Here is a 14,439-nt window from a genome sequence, read left to right as displayed (position 1 = left end):
TCAAACTCATTTTCATTCAAGGGCCACATACAGACCAATTTGATCTGATGTGGGCCGGATCATTAAAAGGAAGGAAGGAAGGACAGATGGGAGGAAGGACAGAAGGAAGAAAGGGAGGAAAGAAAGGAAGGAAGAAAGGGAGGAAGGACAGTAGGAAGAAAGGGAAGAAGGACAGATGGAAGGAAGGACATATGGGAGGAAGGACAGAAGGACAGATGGGAGGAAGGACAGAAGGAAGAAAGGGAGGAAGGACAGAAGGAAAAAAGGGAGGAAGGACAGATGGAAGAAAGGGAGGAAAGTAGGAAGGAAGAAAGAAAGGATAAAAGGAAGTAGGAAGGACAGAAGGAAGAAAGGGAGGAAGGACAGAAGGAAGAAAGGGAAGAAGGACAGATGGGAGGAAGGGAAGAAGGACAGATGGGAGGAAGGACAGAAGGAAGAAAGGGAGGAAAGTAGGAAGGAAGAGAGAAAGGATAAAAGGAAGTAGGAAGGACAGAAGGAAGAAAGGGAAGAAGGACAGATGGGAGGAACTCCTTTTTTGAATATGAACATTTTTACTCCGAAACAATTAGAGATGTTTTTCCCAACCTTTGGAACTTGGCTGCTTATTTCCTTGTAAATATTTAATTTTGTGAAGAAAACACTTCACAGATCTGAAATCAAGTTTTCGGGGGGGGGGGGGGGGGGGTTAAAGCTTTTCTTCATATCTAATTTGTTGTCTTTTGGAGGAACCTTTTGATAGTAGTACAACACAGCGCATATATTTTCATCCCTGGTAGAGCGCTGATTGCACATCTCTCCTTACTAGTTATGTCATTTGCACCTAAAGTAAGGAAGGAAGGAAGGAAGGAAGGAAGGTAGGTAGGTAGGTAGGTAGGTAGGTAGGTAGGTAGGAAGGAAAGGAAAGGAAAGGAAAGGAAAGGAAAGGAAAGGAAAGGAAAGGAAAGGAAAGGAAAGGAGGGAAGGAAGGAAAGGAAAGGAAAGGAAAGGAGGGAGGAAAGAAGGAAGGAAAGGAAAGGACGGAGGAAGGAAGGAAGGAAAGGAGGAAGGAAGGGAGGAAGAAGGAAGGAAGGGAAGGAAAGGAGGGAAGAAGGAAGGAAAGGAGGGAGGAAGGAAGGAAGGTTGGAAGGGAAGGAGGGAGGAAGGGAAGGAAGGGAGGAAGAAGGAAGGAGGGAGGAAGAAGGAAAGAAAGGAGGGAGGGAGGAAGGAAGGAAGGACGGGAGGGAGAAAGGAAGGATAGTAGTAGTAGTAGTAGTAGAAGAAGAAGAAGAAGGAGGAGAAGAAGGAGAAGAAGTAGTAGTAGAAGTAGTAGTAGTAGTAGAAGTAGAAGAAGGAGAAGAAGGAGTAGTAGTAGTAGTAGTAGTAGTAGAAGTAGAAGAAGGAGAAGAAGTAGTAGTAGTAGTAGTAGTAGTAGTAGTAGTAGTAGAAGAAGAAGAAGAAGTAGAAGTAGAAGTAGTAGTAGTAGTAGTAGTAGAAGAAGACAGCTCTGGCAAAAAAATTATAAAAATAGTACTTATAATCGCTGATTGCACATCTCTCTTAACAAACAGGATGCTTCAACCAAAAGTGTAGTTTGCCTGTTTACAAATGTGCTTATCATTTTTCCCCTCCGTCTGTCTGTCGTAGCACATCATGCATTGTTTTCCTGTTCTTTGTCTTTTTCTGGGTGAATGCGGCACATCACATCACACACAAACAATATCAACAGGACTTCTCTCTCTGTTTTTCTTACATGTATTTTTCCTCTGCTTTTTTTAGTCTTTTTTTTTTTTTTCCCCAAGTGGCTACAGCGCAGATCACTGAACACAAACAATATTAACATGTAATTTTCTCTTCTGTGTGTGTTTGTCTTTCTGCAGCTTGAGCGCCGCTGCTGTCTGTGATGCCCTCCCATGACGCCCAGGTCGGGAGCTGACACTGCCAGTGAGCGGGAGACGCCACTGCACAACCGGTCCTGGGCCAGTGCCGTCAGCCGGTTCTCGCCCTCCCTCTCACACGCTGGAGACTCCACCTCCACCCGCCTTCCAGTATCCACAGTCATCAGCTCCGATCCACCTCAGTAAGGCCCCCTTGAAAACCGACACGCTGACGCCCTCGGCCAGCACCAGCAGCAGCAGCCAAAAACCACAATATCTTCAGCGCAATCAGCAACACCAGCACCACCACAATCACCAGCAGCAGCAGCCGTCATGTCCAGTCGTAGAAAGTCCTCCACCCCTTGCATGGTCCGGGTCATCAGCGACCCGCCAGAAGAGCAAGACGACCCGGGGGAGGTGATGATGGACATGGAAGTGTTGGCAAACAACAATGTGACAGAAAAAGAGCAGTCTGAACCATCTGAAGAGAAGAGTAAAGACCCCCAGCAGGAACATCAAGACCAGCAAACGTTTTCAAAACCAGTGGAAAACCAGAATCCTGAGCCATTAGATCAAGAGTTGCAGTCGGTTAATGAAGACCGGCCCCCCGTCATTGAAGATGTAGAAGCCAGAGAGGAGAAGGACAGGGAAATGGTCGAATCTGACCCCGAGTCCCAGAAAAAGCAGGCCAGAGGCTACGAGTGTAAATACTGCCCGTTTTCAACGCAGAACCTGAATGACTTTAAAGAGCATGTGGACTCCAGCCACCCTAATGTCATTCTCAATCCGTTGTACCTCTGTGCTGTCTGCAACTTCAACACCAAGAAGTTTGACTCGCTCACAGAGCACAATGAGAGCCAGCACCCTGGCGAGACAAACTTCAAGTTCAAGAGGATAAAAAAGAACAATCAGACTATTTTGGAGCAGACAATCGAAGGCAAGGACAATTCAGCTGAATGCGAAGTGACAAATGAACAGGGTGAAATCAACAGCAACAGTTCTGTGTTTCCACCTTGCATATCAACCACGGTGAAAACCCCGGACGCTATCAAGTCGTTTTATCAAGGGAGCGAACTGAAAAGCCAGCTAGATGGCCTGATCCAGAAGGATCAAATCACAGCAGTGAACATCAACGGAACCGTCATCATCCCTGAACCGACCATCCTTCAAGGGCTCTCCCATGTCACTCCGATGCTCCAGCGACCACCCAACTTTAACTCTGTACCAAAAATAGCCGTTCCTTTGAACACCACCAAATATAACCCTTCCCTTGACGACAACCTGACATTGATCACCTCCTTTAACAAGTTTCCTTACCCGACGCATGCCGAGTTGTCGTGGCTGACAGCTGCCTCCAAGCACCCGGAGGAACAGATCAAAGTCTGGTTCACCACCCAGCGGTTGAAGCAAGGCATCACCTGGTCGCCAGAGGAGGTGGAGGAAGCCAGGAAGAAGATGTTCAACGGCTCCATCCCTCCTGCCCATCACACATTCACCGTCCTGCCTACAAGCCCTGTATCTGAGCCGTTTGCCAAAGCCTCCCAGCAGCCCATTGTCCACACCACAGTGCATCATACAACTCGTGTCCGGACAGTCACGTCCAGTGGGTTTAGTGTAGTCACCACCACAAACTCTCCTGCTGGAGTCGTCATTGGCTCCAACCACTCCCTCAAACGATCCCTGTCAACGCACCAAGCAACAGCATTCGGCCCGGAGTCTAAGCGACCAGTGATGGCAGTCGCCCCCCATTCTGGTGACCCTAAAGACAAAGGCCTCATGGCTCCTCCTCCACCCCCTCCCCCTCAGAAAGACCGCCACCCAATGGCTCCACCTCCCATTCCCATGGAGATGAAAAGATCTGTAGCACTTCCTCTGATCACCACAGAGATGAAGAGGTCATCCGCTGCTGTGCCTTTAATGCCACCGCCATCGTCGTCGTTATCACAATCTTCAATGTCCAAAGGGAAGTTTCTCTCGTCGTTAGGAAACCCCAAAACTAAGCCAGTGGTGTCGCTGCCCTCCATAGTCTTTCCAGAGTCCTTAACAAGGCCATTGATAGTTCCCCCACCTATCTTTGCCCCATCTTTTAAAAACTCATTACTTATTCCTCGTACTTCGTCCATCACTTCCAAAGAAAAGCACCCCAACACCCACACTTTACCAGCTGCTGATTTGAAGCTGCCCAACTCCCCTCCTCTCATTACCCCACAGATGAGGAGGCCGCCCATCATCCAATCCATTCGCACTCCGGCTAAAGCCTCGCTCCAGATTCCAGGGTTCCCTTTGCATAGCAAGAAACTAAAAGAGCAGCAAGGTATGGAGCTGAAAGCCAGCTATCACAGAGGAGACAAGGTACTCACTCCTCTGGCAGAGGCCAACGGGACATCTCGCACAGATGGCAAATGGTCCAATGATCAGATCTCTCTTATTCATAATAACGGAGTCATACATTTGGATGGCAGTGAGCCAACAGCGCTGCTGAAACCAGATTTTCAGCAAAAGTCCTCAGTGCTGACCCAGTTCCCCCTGCTGGAGAGAATGAAAGGAAAGACAGCAGAACAGCTGAAGGTCTTGGAGGAGAACTTCTTGAGGAACAGCTTCCCCACACATAGCGATGTGGACAATCTGGCGGCTTCCACCCGCCTGTCTCACCAGGAAATCGACAGCTGGTTCGTGGAGCGCCGTGCACTCCGCGACAACCTTGAACTGGCCCTGCTCAACTCTATGGGCACTAAGAGGATGGGCACCGGTGGCATCGCTGCCATCGCTGAGAAACGACTACATCAGCAGCAACAGCAACACCAAACTCTACAGTTGAATGGGATTCACAAACCAAGCACCGGTGTGGGCCATCTCAAGAGCCCTCCTCCACCTTCACACATCCTGCCCATCATTGCTTCCTCCGTCCCCAACCCAAATTCCTGCTCAGTGCCTCCAGACAGCCGATCCCTGGCGCTCCTCAAGGACGACTTTGCTCAAACACGGTGGCCTTCCCCTGAGGAGTTCAGCCAACTGGAGGGTCGGACAGGACTGGCGCGTGCCGACCTCGCCCACTGGTTCAACGACAGCCGGTCAGCGCTGCAGAGCGGCAGCATGGAGCTGACAGAACTTATTCACAACAATGGAGTGAACGGAGGGCAGGGGCCGCCTATGTGCTCCCCCAAAAACACTCCCTTAAGCCTCATCCAGCAATGTCAGGAAGGAGCTGTAACAAACAACAACAGCAGTAAGGTGCTGGAGGTTGAGTTGGGCTGGCTGATGGAGCAGCGCGCTAACAGCTTCAGTCAGCACGATGAGCTCCAGGACCGGTTTGCTGGCAGGTAGAGTACTCATCGGATATTTAAAGTATAGTGTATGTGTTTGGTTTGTAAGTTGTTGGCCACTGACATTCAGAAACCTCTCTCATGGCACGAGTCACTCTTTTTCCATCAAAACTCACAATACTAATAGTAGTACTGAGCAAAACAGTTTTCATTTAATACAACCTAATTAAACCTAATTCGCCACAAAATCTCACCCTACTACCTTCTACTGACCGCAGTAATGAGTTGCAGTCTTAAAAAACTGGCGAGACGGTCATAATATGATGAATTTTGAAGTCAGCTTCACCTTTATCAGTCATAACTTCTCATAATTTGTAGGTTTACCACGATATATTGAACTGAAAATCCTGTTTATACTGCCAGCTAGCTGTTAATGCTTGCACTATCCATATTCTGTGCAGTACATTGCTTCACAATTCAACAGTATCGGCTACATCAGTGTACTCTTAGTCAAATTCTGTATGAACTAAGAGTTTTTAAAGGCAGGACTTATAGTAACACACAAAGTTCCTGCAATCCAAAAAGTCAGTGACAAATATATTGGATGATAAACTCCGACTTTGAAAGGCCATAAAAATGCCAAACACTGTTGATTACTTCTACTGAATTAATTAAAGGCGTTTCAGTCCTCAAACCAGTTTATTAATCTTGTTTAAAAAGTGATCGACAATGAGCAGTTGAGTTCTCTTGGTGATTTACATTCAGGACTTTTACTACGTTTACTTAAAGACCTTTTTCTTCTAAACACATTAAATAGGTCATAAATGTATTTCTAAAAAAGGTGTAAAAAGCATTTCAACCATTTAGATTTGAATTGTGGAGCTAGGCTTCACAAACTGTGTTTCAAGATTTCTGTGTTCAGGATTTAGTGATTAGCATAAACCCGCCCCTGCTGCTGTAGAGGTATAAATACATTCAGCACACACTACTACTACTACAGTCTACAGTTAGCCAGTTAGATGAGTTAGCCGCCAAGTTAGCCGCCGAGCTAGCTGCTGTGTTAGCAGCTGAGTTAGCCGCCGAGCTAGCAGCTGAGCTAGCAGCAGAAAGCTCTCAGACATAGCGTCCATGTTTCTGGTAGAGGTGGTGACTTTGATTGACAGATGACACTTGGTAGGGGGCGGGGCTTCAGCGTTTGGAAGCAGAGAAAGAGGCTGATTTTTACACAACTTTGAAGCCTAATTTCATATATTTGGCAATTTTTTTAATCATTCAAATTTGGCAGGGTGTTTAACAACACACTTTTCTGTGGCTTGTCAAACTCAGAACACATATTTATTCTTACTTTACACGGACTTTAAAGGATCCAAAACAGAGCAAGTCAAACCCCAAACCCCATGTCAGCGATGTGTCATGAACTCTCCACTGACTGTATTACATGTCTGGTTAATCTTCATGTTATTGATGTGCAGCTGCTTTGGTTCAGTCCACATCAAAGGTTAGAAATCCTTCTGCTGTTGTTTATCTCCACATCACCACTTTTATGTTTGGAATAGATTAATAAGATCTGTGGCTCCCACCAAAGACCCAACACATCTGTGTATTGCATAAATAGTTTGTCTCCCAAATATTCAATGCATCCAGTTCTTATAGTTTCAGCATCATTTTTTTGGGACCTGTGTGTCCAAAACAAATCTTAGCTTCCCCTCCATGCGTTTGGTGCTGTTGGTTTTTAGTTGCCACATTAAAGGGAAAGATCACCACAATGAATACGATGATTTCTTCAAACTTAAGTCGCCTTTGTAGTTGAAATGTGCCATTAGTTATGAAGAAGAAAGAAAACTGAGAAAAAGGCTCCATATGGTTCTTCATGGGGAATCCTACAATAACCAGAATGCATTGCGTGCAGGGACGTGCACATGATTATAGAGGGGCAGGGGCTCAAACCTAGAAAAGGGCGGCATGTGCGCGCGCTAAGCACCCCTGAATTTGTTTTCCGGTCCTTTACACAATATGGAAATGAATGTAAAATGAAAAGTAAAGTGCTAATAGAAAGCTAACTACTTAGCTGTGTGTCCTGTGTAGGTTAAAGTGATGCATTTGCTCTTTCAACATGAGTTCATTCACATTATCAAAGCCACAATAAACTTTATATCAAAACCCTCGGACCTGTACTTCAGACCTGTAGTGAAGGAAATATGATCCGCTGTAAACACAGTGCATTTTATTTTGAAAGTTAACCCGGTGTTTTATTTTGTACAAAATTTCCTGTCCTTCACGATCTGCTCTGTGCTGAATTGACGTCCGGCAAAAATAGAAGTTGACACATTGACTAAAATAGAGCGTTGTTCTGAAATATTACTCATATTTAAGCACATTGAATAAGTGGACGGCGACTAGTTAGACCATAACTCAGGTTCATATCTCTCTCTCTCTCTCTCTCTCTCTCTCTCTCTGTCTCTCTCTCTCTCTCTCTCTCTGTCTCTCTCTCTCTCTCTCTCTCTCTCTCTCTCTCTCTCTCTCTCTCCCTCTCTCTCTCTCTGTCTATCTCTATCTCTATCTCTATCTCTCTCTCTCTCTCTCTCTCTCTCTCTCTCTCTCTCTCTCTCTCTCTCTCTCTCTCTCTCTCTCTCTCTCTCTCTCTCTCTCTCTCTCTCTCTCTCTCTCTCTCTCTGTGACCGACCGGAGCCGCAACGGACAGAGGAGCAGCGGCTCAACACACACAACAACCCCGTATTACAAGAAAATGGGTACGGTAGAATACCGTGGGGTTTTTGTACCGCCGTTTTTTAAAATATTTTTAACACACACACACAGAGGGCACATTTTAATACGAGGCAAAAAGGGCAGGGCTCAAGCACCCCTAGGGCCCTATGTGTGCACGTGCCTGTTGCGTGCTTCATGATAGGAACATAGTCGGTGAGTTCAGTAAAGTAGGAGTATTTAACTGAGGCTTATTTTCATTTACAAAGTCTAGATTTAACGTACCTCTGTCTCTTTTACCGATTTTGGACGACAATGAGCCAGACCTGCAGTTACAGGTAACGGCAGTCGCTGATGTGCTGTTCTGTATTCAGAGGCGGCAAACTCTGATTATATAATATTCAGTCAGAAAACAAAAGTCAGTTTTACCAAAGCAACAAACACGCTTCTCTCGGCTGATGCTGTTAAAGTTCCCGTTCAGTTCAGATTCAGTTCAGTTCAGAGCTTTATTGTCCCTCGAGGGGGAAACTTGGTTTGCAGTGACAGTAACAAAAACCAACTAACACAACCACTATGAATATATAAATAAATAAACAGTGACATAACAAACATCATCTCAGAATACAGCTCAACCAAACTTGATAAGAGCAATCACCATCTGAAGTCTCAATGCGATGAGGGAGTTGAATAAGTTAACTACATTGATTAGTCAGTTTCATTTGACTCTACTCTAAACTTATTGTTTTGTGTTACATTCATCTCTTCATAAATGTATTTCTAAAAAAGGTGTAAAAAGCATTTCAACCATTTAGATTTGAATTGTGGAGCTAGGCTTCACAAACTGTGTTTCAACATTTCTGTGTTCAGGATTTAGTGATTAGCATAAACCCGCCCCTGCTGCTGTAGAGGTAGAAATACATTCAGCACACACTACTACTACTACTACAGTCTACAGTTAGCCAGTTAGCTGAGTTAGCCGCCGAGCTAGTAGCCGTGCTAGCAGCTGAGCTAGCCGCCGAGTTAGCCGCCGAGCTAGCAGCTGAGTTAGCAGCAGAAAGCTCTCAGACGTAGCATCCATGTTTCTGGTAGAGGTGGTGACTTTGATTGACAGGTGACTCTTGGTAGGGGGCGGGGCTTCAGTAGACTCAGAGGCCACGCCCACAGCGTTTGGTAGCAGAGAAAGAGGCTGATTTTTACACAACTTTGAAGCCTAATTTCATATATTTGGTGATTTTTTTAATCATTCAAATTTGGCAGGGTGGTTAACAACACACTTTTCTGTGGTATGTCAAACTCAGAACACATATTTATTCTTACTTTAGTTAATAGTTTAATATTTTAGTGACTGTTTTAACCTATTGCTAGTGTTACATGCTAGATTTAGTGTTTTAGAAGACCCACATTTTACTGTCTTTGAACGCACCACGACAGAAAATACAGGAAATCTTGAGGAAAAGTCGACTTCTTGGTTCTTGGTGCAGTTTTCCCTTTAACTTTGTTTTCAGGACATTAACCTACATATCTGCAGGACTTTATTTAGTCTGCACTCACTTCCAGGAGCTTGGGACATCTTTGGCCAAATAACACAGCCATTAGAAGGGAAACCAATATCTCCACTATAATTTGGGCGAGCGTTTTATTCTCCCCTGGAGTCAGCTATGGGGTTCAGACTCGGTCTTTGAAAGCACCGTAGTGTGATCCTTGTGGCTCTTTTCGGGTTATTAAAATACTGATTTAGTTGTGAAATGTACAGAAAACAGGAGAATTATATAATAAGCAATATAAAAAGTTAGAGAATAGAGTAATTTATGCTGTTAATTTAGCTTTAATGCAGTAAATAAGTTTTATTTTGTAGGTTTTCATTTCTTCCTTCAGTTGATTTGTTGATGTCCGTGTTCATGAAGAAAAAGCTTCAGAATCAAATTAATCTGATCATTAGTTGGGGTTTTTTTTTTTTTCCTCGTTACAATTAAAAAGAAAATGTGTCCCACTGATGATGACCCACTTAAATTTAATCTATTAAATCAGATTGCCAGTAATCACTTCAGTTGTTTAAGTGTTAGAAAATAATGATTGACAGCTGTTTAACCCTCCTATCGTCGTCCTCCCGGGTCAAATTGACCCCATCTCTTTTTGACTGTTCCTTCTTTCCTTCCTTCCTCCTTTCCTTAGTCCTGTCCTTCCTTCCTTCTTTCCTTCCTTCCTTCCTTCCTTTCCTTTCCTTCCTCCCTTCTTTCCTCCCTCATTTCCTTCTTCCTTCCTCCATCCCTTCCTTCCTTCCTTCCTTCTGTCTTTCCTTCCTCCCTCCCTCCTTCCTTCCTTCCTTCTTCCCTCCCTCCCTCCTTCTTTCCTTCCTTCCTTCCTCCATCCCCCTTTCTTCCTTCCTTCTGTCCTTCTTTCTTCCCTCCTTCCTTCCTTCCTTCCTTCCTTCCTTCCTTCCTTCCTTCCTTCCTTACTCCTTTCCTTAGTCCTGTCCTTCCTTCCTTCCTTCCTTCCTGCCTACCTTCCTTCCTTCCTTCCTTCCTTCCTTCCTCCCTCCCTTCCTTCCTTCCTTCCTTCTTCCCTCCCTCCCTCCTTCTTTCCTTCCTTCCTTCCTCCATCCCCCTTTCTTCCTTCCTTCTGTCCTTCCTTCTTCCCTCCTTCCTTCCTTCCTTACTCCTTTCCTTAGTCCTGTCCTTCCTTCCTTCCTTCCTTCCTTCCTGCCTACCTTCCTTCCTTCCTTCCTTCCTTCCTGCCTACCTTCCTTCCTTCCTTCCTCCATCCCCCTTTCTTCCTTCCTTCTGTCCTTCCTCCCTTACTCCTTTCCTTAGTCCTGTCCTTCCTTCCTTCCTTCCTGCCTACCTTCCTTCCTTCCTTCCTCCATCCCCCTTTCTTCCTCCCTTCTTTCATTTCCTTCTTTCTTCCTCTGTCCCTCCCTTCCTTCCTTCATCCCTTCCTTCTTCCCCTCTTCCTCCCTTGACATCAGATAAAAATAGTTTACGTTTTTAAGTAATCAATGTATTTAATGTATTCATTACTCTTTAAACAAACAGCAGAAGTTCTAATATAAATTAAAAATAAATGCATTTTAAAGCTTTTTAAATACATGTTGTAGGAACTTTTTTTTTTAATAAAACAAAAAAAGCTGAAAAATCAAACATGTAGAGTTTGTTGTTTGGGCCACTAATGATAAAAAACACGTTATCAGAAGCGTTCAGTAATTTAGTTTATTTATTTATTTTTATTTTTAATTTTTTTGATCATTAAACTCAAATACACAAAGTCAATAATCAGATGTCCTTGTTCTTTGTCCTTCATCTCCTTTAGAAACAGTGACAAACCAAAAGGGAAAATAATTTTTAAAAAAGTAATAAAACATTACTTATATAAATAAATAAATAAGCAGTTTCTGATGAAAAGGTGTTGACTCATTTGCTTAAAACAACAACTTCTTTTCACACGAGTCATTTAATAGATCCCATTAGACATCTATAATAACTGGTTGTATATTTATTTATTCATTTAATGCACATATAATAATACTATGGCTGTCAAACGATTATTTTTTTTAATCGAGATTAATCGCATAATTTCCATAGTTAATCACGATTAATGGCGTTTTGAATTGCATGTTTAAAATCCTGTTATTTTCCATTTGAAGGCAGTTTTAAGCCCATAATGTAAAGCATTTCTTACCAGAGTGTCTTAACTGGGAATCAATCACGGCTCTGCTGCGACTCCCACACTCCAAAATGGTCCTTTGGTGGAGCTGAGGCTCGCTTGGCTGCACCTGGGTGTTTAGCGTGGAGGTGCTAACTCAAACTCCACGTACTCCGGTGGTAGTTAAACTCCGTTTGACACAGGTTGCATTTTACTTTTGACTTGTCAACTGAAGCGTCTGGAAGTGTTTTAAAGTTAAACAAGCCGTTCAAAAGTCCAGTAGCTCTCTTACAGTTCCAGCTGCGTGACGGTTCTCGTTCTGTGACGTTCTCCTCAGACTGAGGCAGCAGAACGCGGCGGAGCTGAAGAACGGCGGACAGAACGGAGGAGTGGTGGGAGCGGCGGCGCGGGAAATGTTCGGCTGGCTGGAGGACGGACACTCGAGGAGAGGACGAGAGCTTCTCCTCGACCGAGACAAGAAGCTGGAGGACACCACGTCCGGGAGGCTGACTGGATAAACGGTGAGATCACTTCCTGTTTATTATATCTGACTGGATAAACGGTGAGACTACTTCCTGTTTATTATATCTGACTGGATAAACGGTGAGACCACTTCCTGTTTATTATATCTGACTGGATAAACGGTGAGACTACTTCCTGTTTTATATCTGACTGGATAAACGGTAAGACCACTTCCTGTTTATTATATCTGACTGGATAAACGGTGAGACTACTTCCTGTTTTATATCTGACTGGATAAACGGTGAGACCACTTCCTGTTTATTATATCTGACTGAATAAACGGTGAGACTACTTCCTGTTTTATATCTGACTGGATAAACGGTGAGACCACTTCCTGTTTGTATATCTGACTGGATAAACGGTGAGACTACTTCCTGTTTTTATATCTGACTGGATAAACGGTGAAACTACTTCCTGTTTGTATATCTGTCTTTTATTTTGAAACTCCAACACATTCAGACAACTTCCTGTTTTTATATCTGACTGGATAAACGGTGAGACAACTTCCTGTTTTTATATCTGTCTTTTATTTTGAAACTCCAACACATTCAGACAACTTCCTGTTTTTATATCTGACTGGATAAACAGTGAGACAACTTCCTGTTTTTATATCTGTCTTTTATTTTGAAACTCCAACACATTCAGACAACTTCATGTTTCTTCTGTCTGTGTTTTATTTTGAAACTCCAACACTTCTCTGAAAAGAAAGTAAAATAACTGTGTGTGTGTCAGAAGGGCAATATTCTTTAATTAGACCTGCAACTAAATTATTTTTGCTATTAGTAGCAGCGTAATCCTTCCTCCTCCCTTCCTTCTTTCCTCCCTTCCTTCCTTCTGTCTGTCCTTCCTCCCTCCTTCTCTCTTTCTTTCCTCCCTCCGTTCCTTCCGTCCTTCCTTTCCTTCCTCCCTCCCTCTTTTCCTCCCTTCTTCCTTCCTCCCTTCATTCTTCCTCCTTTCCTTCCTTCCTCCCTCCCTCCCTCCTTTCCTCCCTTCCTCCTTCCTTCCTCCCTTCCTTCCGTCTTTCCTTCCTCCCTCCATCTCTCTTTATTCCTTCCTTCTTCCTCCTTTCCTTCCTCTCTCCCTCCTTTCCTCCCTTCCTTCCTTCCTCCCTCCCTCCCTCCTTTCCTCCTTTCCTTCCTCCCTCCCTCCCTTCTTTCCTCCCTTCTTTCCTTCCATCCTTCCTTCCTCCTTTCCTTCCTTCCTTCATCCTTTCCTTAGTTAAATAATTCATCATTTATTCTATAAAAAGTGTTGTTTGTCATTTTCAGGTAATTAAATGAAGCATAAGTTGAGTTTTTAAGCTGGTATTTGTGATTTTAGTCGTGTTTTCTTTAGAGGAAGGAGCAGAAATTCAAATCTTTTATTACCAATCGTAGAATAAAGGAAATAACCCTCGTAGTAACGGTCGCCGTGCTTGCCACCTGTCAGCTGAACTCTGCTCTCATTATGAATCTGAAGGTTTTTGAATTAGTGAAACAGACTTTCAGCTCATTAATATCTGCAGACTGTTGAGCTCAATGTGAGGCTGCAGGTTCTCGTATGTTAGACTGAGTGAAGTCATTTAACTCAGCGAGGCCCCCCCGACGGTCCCCAGCCCCCCCCCCCCCCTCCTCTTGCCCCCCCCCCCCCCCAGTCTGTCAGTGCTGAAGCCAACACCTCGATCCCAGGCAACAAACAAAACCTACTCCAGCCAGTCCGCTTCTCTGTGTGTAGCTGTGTGTCCCTTCCTCCCTCCCTTCCTCCCTTCCTTCCTTCCTTCCTTCCTTCCTTCCTTCCTTCCTTCCTTCCTTCCTTCCTTCCGTCCTTCTTTCCTCCCCTTACCTATCTTCCTCCCTTCCTTCCTTCCTTCCTTCCTTCTATCCTTCCTTCCTTCCTCGGAAGAAGGAAGAAAGGAAGGATCCTTCCTTCTTTCCTCCCTTCCTTCCTTCTGTCTATCCTTCCTTCCTCCCTACCTTCCCCCTCCCTTGCTCTTTTCCTTTCTCCTTCCCTCCCTCTTTTCCTCCCTTCCTCCCTTCTTCCTCCTTTCCTCCCTCCCTCCCTTCTTTCCTCCATCCTCCCTCCCTCCCTCCCTCCCTCCCCCCTCCCCCACCCAGTCTGTCAGTGCTGAAGCCAACACCTCGATCCCAGGCAACAAACAGACCCTCCTCCAGCCAGTCCGCTCCTCTGTGTGTGTAGCTGTGTGAGTTTTGGCTTCGGCTGCTCGGCAACAAACACGAAACTTCAGGAAAATTTGGATTAAATAAAAAACACACACAAAAAAAAAAAAAAAAAAAGAAAACTACAATATTGGGAGTCCTAAAATAGCAGCAGACCCCCCGGTGTGGTAAAGTTATCTAGATGAAAGCCTGCGCCTGGGGCAGAGTGTGCCGACTGCTTCCTCCTGCTCCTGTCTGTTCTGACAGAAGATTGAAAGTTTTAACGTCTGTTTTTGGCTTTTTGTTGCTCATCAAAATAGAATC

At 44.5% G+C, this 14,439-nt stretch overlaps 1 protein-coding gene across 1 annotated transcript; it reads left to right on the top strand.

The window, feature by feature from the left end:
* Positions 1-1,715: 1,715 nt before the first annotated feature.
* LOC128374353 (zinc fingers and homeoboxes protein 2-like) lies at positions 1,716-11,976 on the top strand. The gene is made up of 2 exons (XM_053334644.1): positions 1,716-5,173; positions 11,796-11,976. Exons 1-2 carry the CDS (start codon positions 2,187-2,189, stop codon positions 11,974-11,976), a joined length of 3,168 nt encoding a protein of 1,055 aa, XP_053190619.1. The 5' UTR covers positions 1,716-2,186.
* The last annotated feature ends 2,463 nt before the right edge of the window (positions 11,977-14,439 follow it).

Source organism: Scomber japonicus, chromosome 15, assembly GCF_027409825.1.
Source record: "Scomber japonicus isolate fScoJap1 chromosome 15, fScoJap1.pri, whole genome shotgun sequence".
Taxonomy (NCBI): domain Eukaryota; kingdom Metazoa; phylum Chordata; class Actinopteri; order Scombriformes; family Scombridae; genus Scomber; species Scomber japonicus.
This window is presented reverse-complemented; position numbering and strand designations above follow the sequence as displayed.

Coding starts and splice junctions, on each gene's coding strand:
- LOC128374353 (XM_053334644.1), top strand. CDS start 2,187: ATGTCCAGTCGTAGAAAGTCCTCCACCCCTTGCATGGTCCGGGTCATC. Junction 5,174..11,795: donor CAGGACCGGTTTGCTGGCAG/GTAGAGTACTCA, acceptor CGTTCTCCTCAG/ACTGAGGCAGCAGAACGCGG.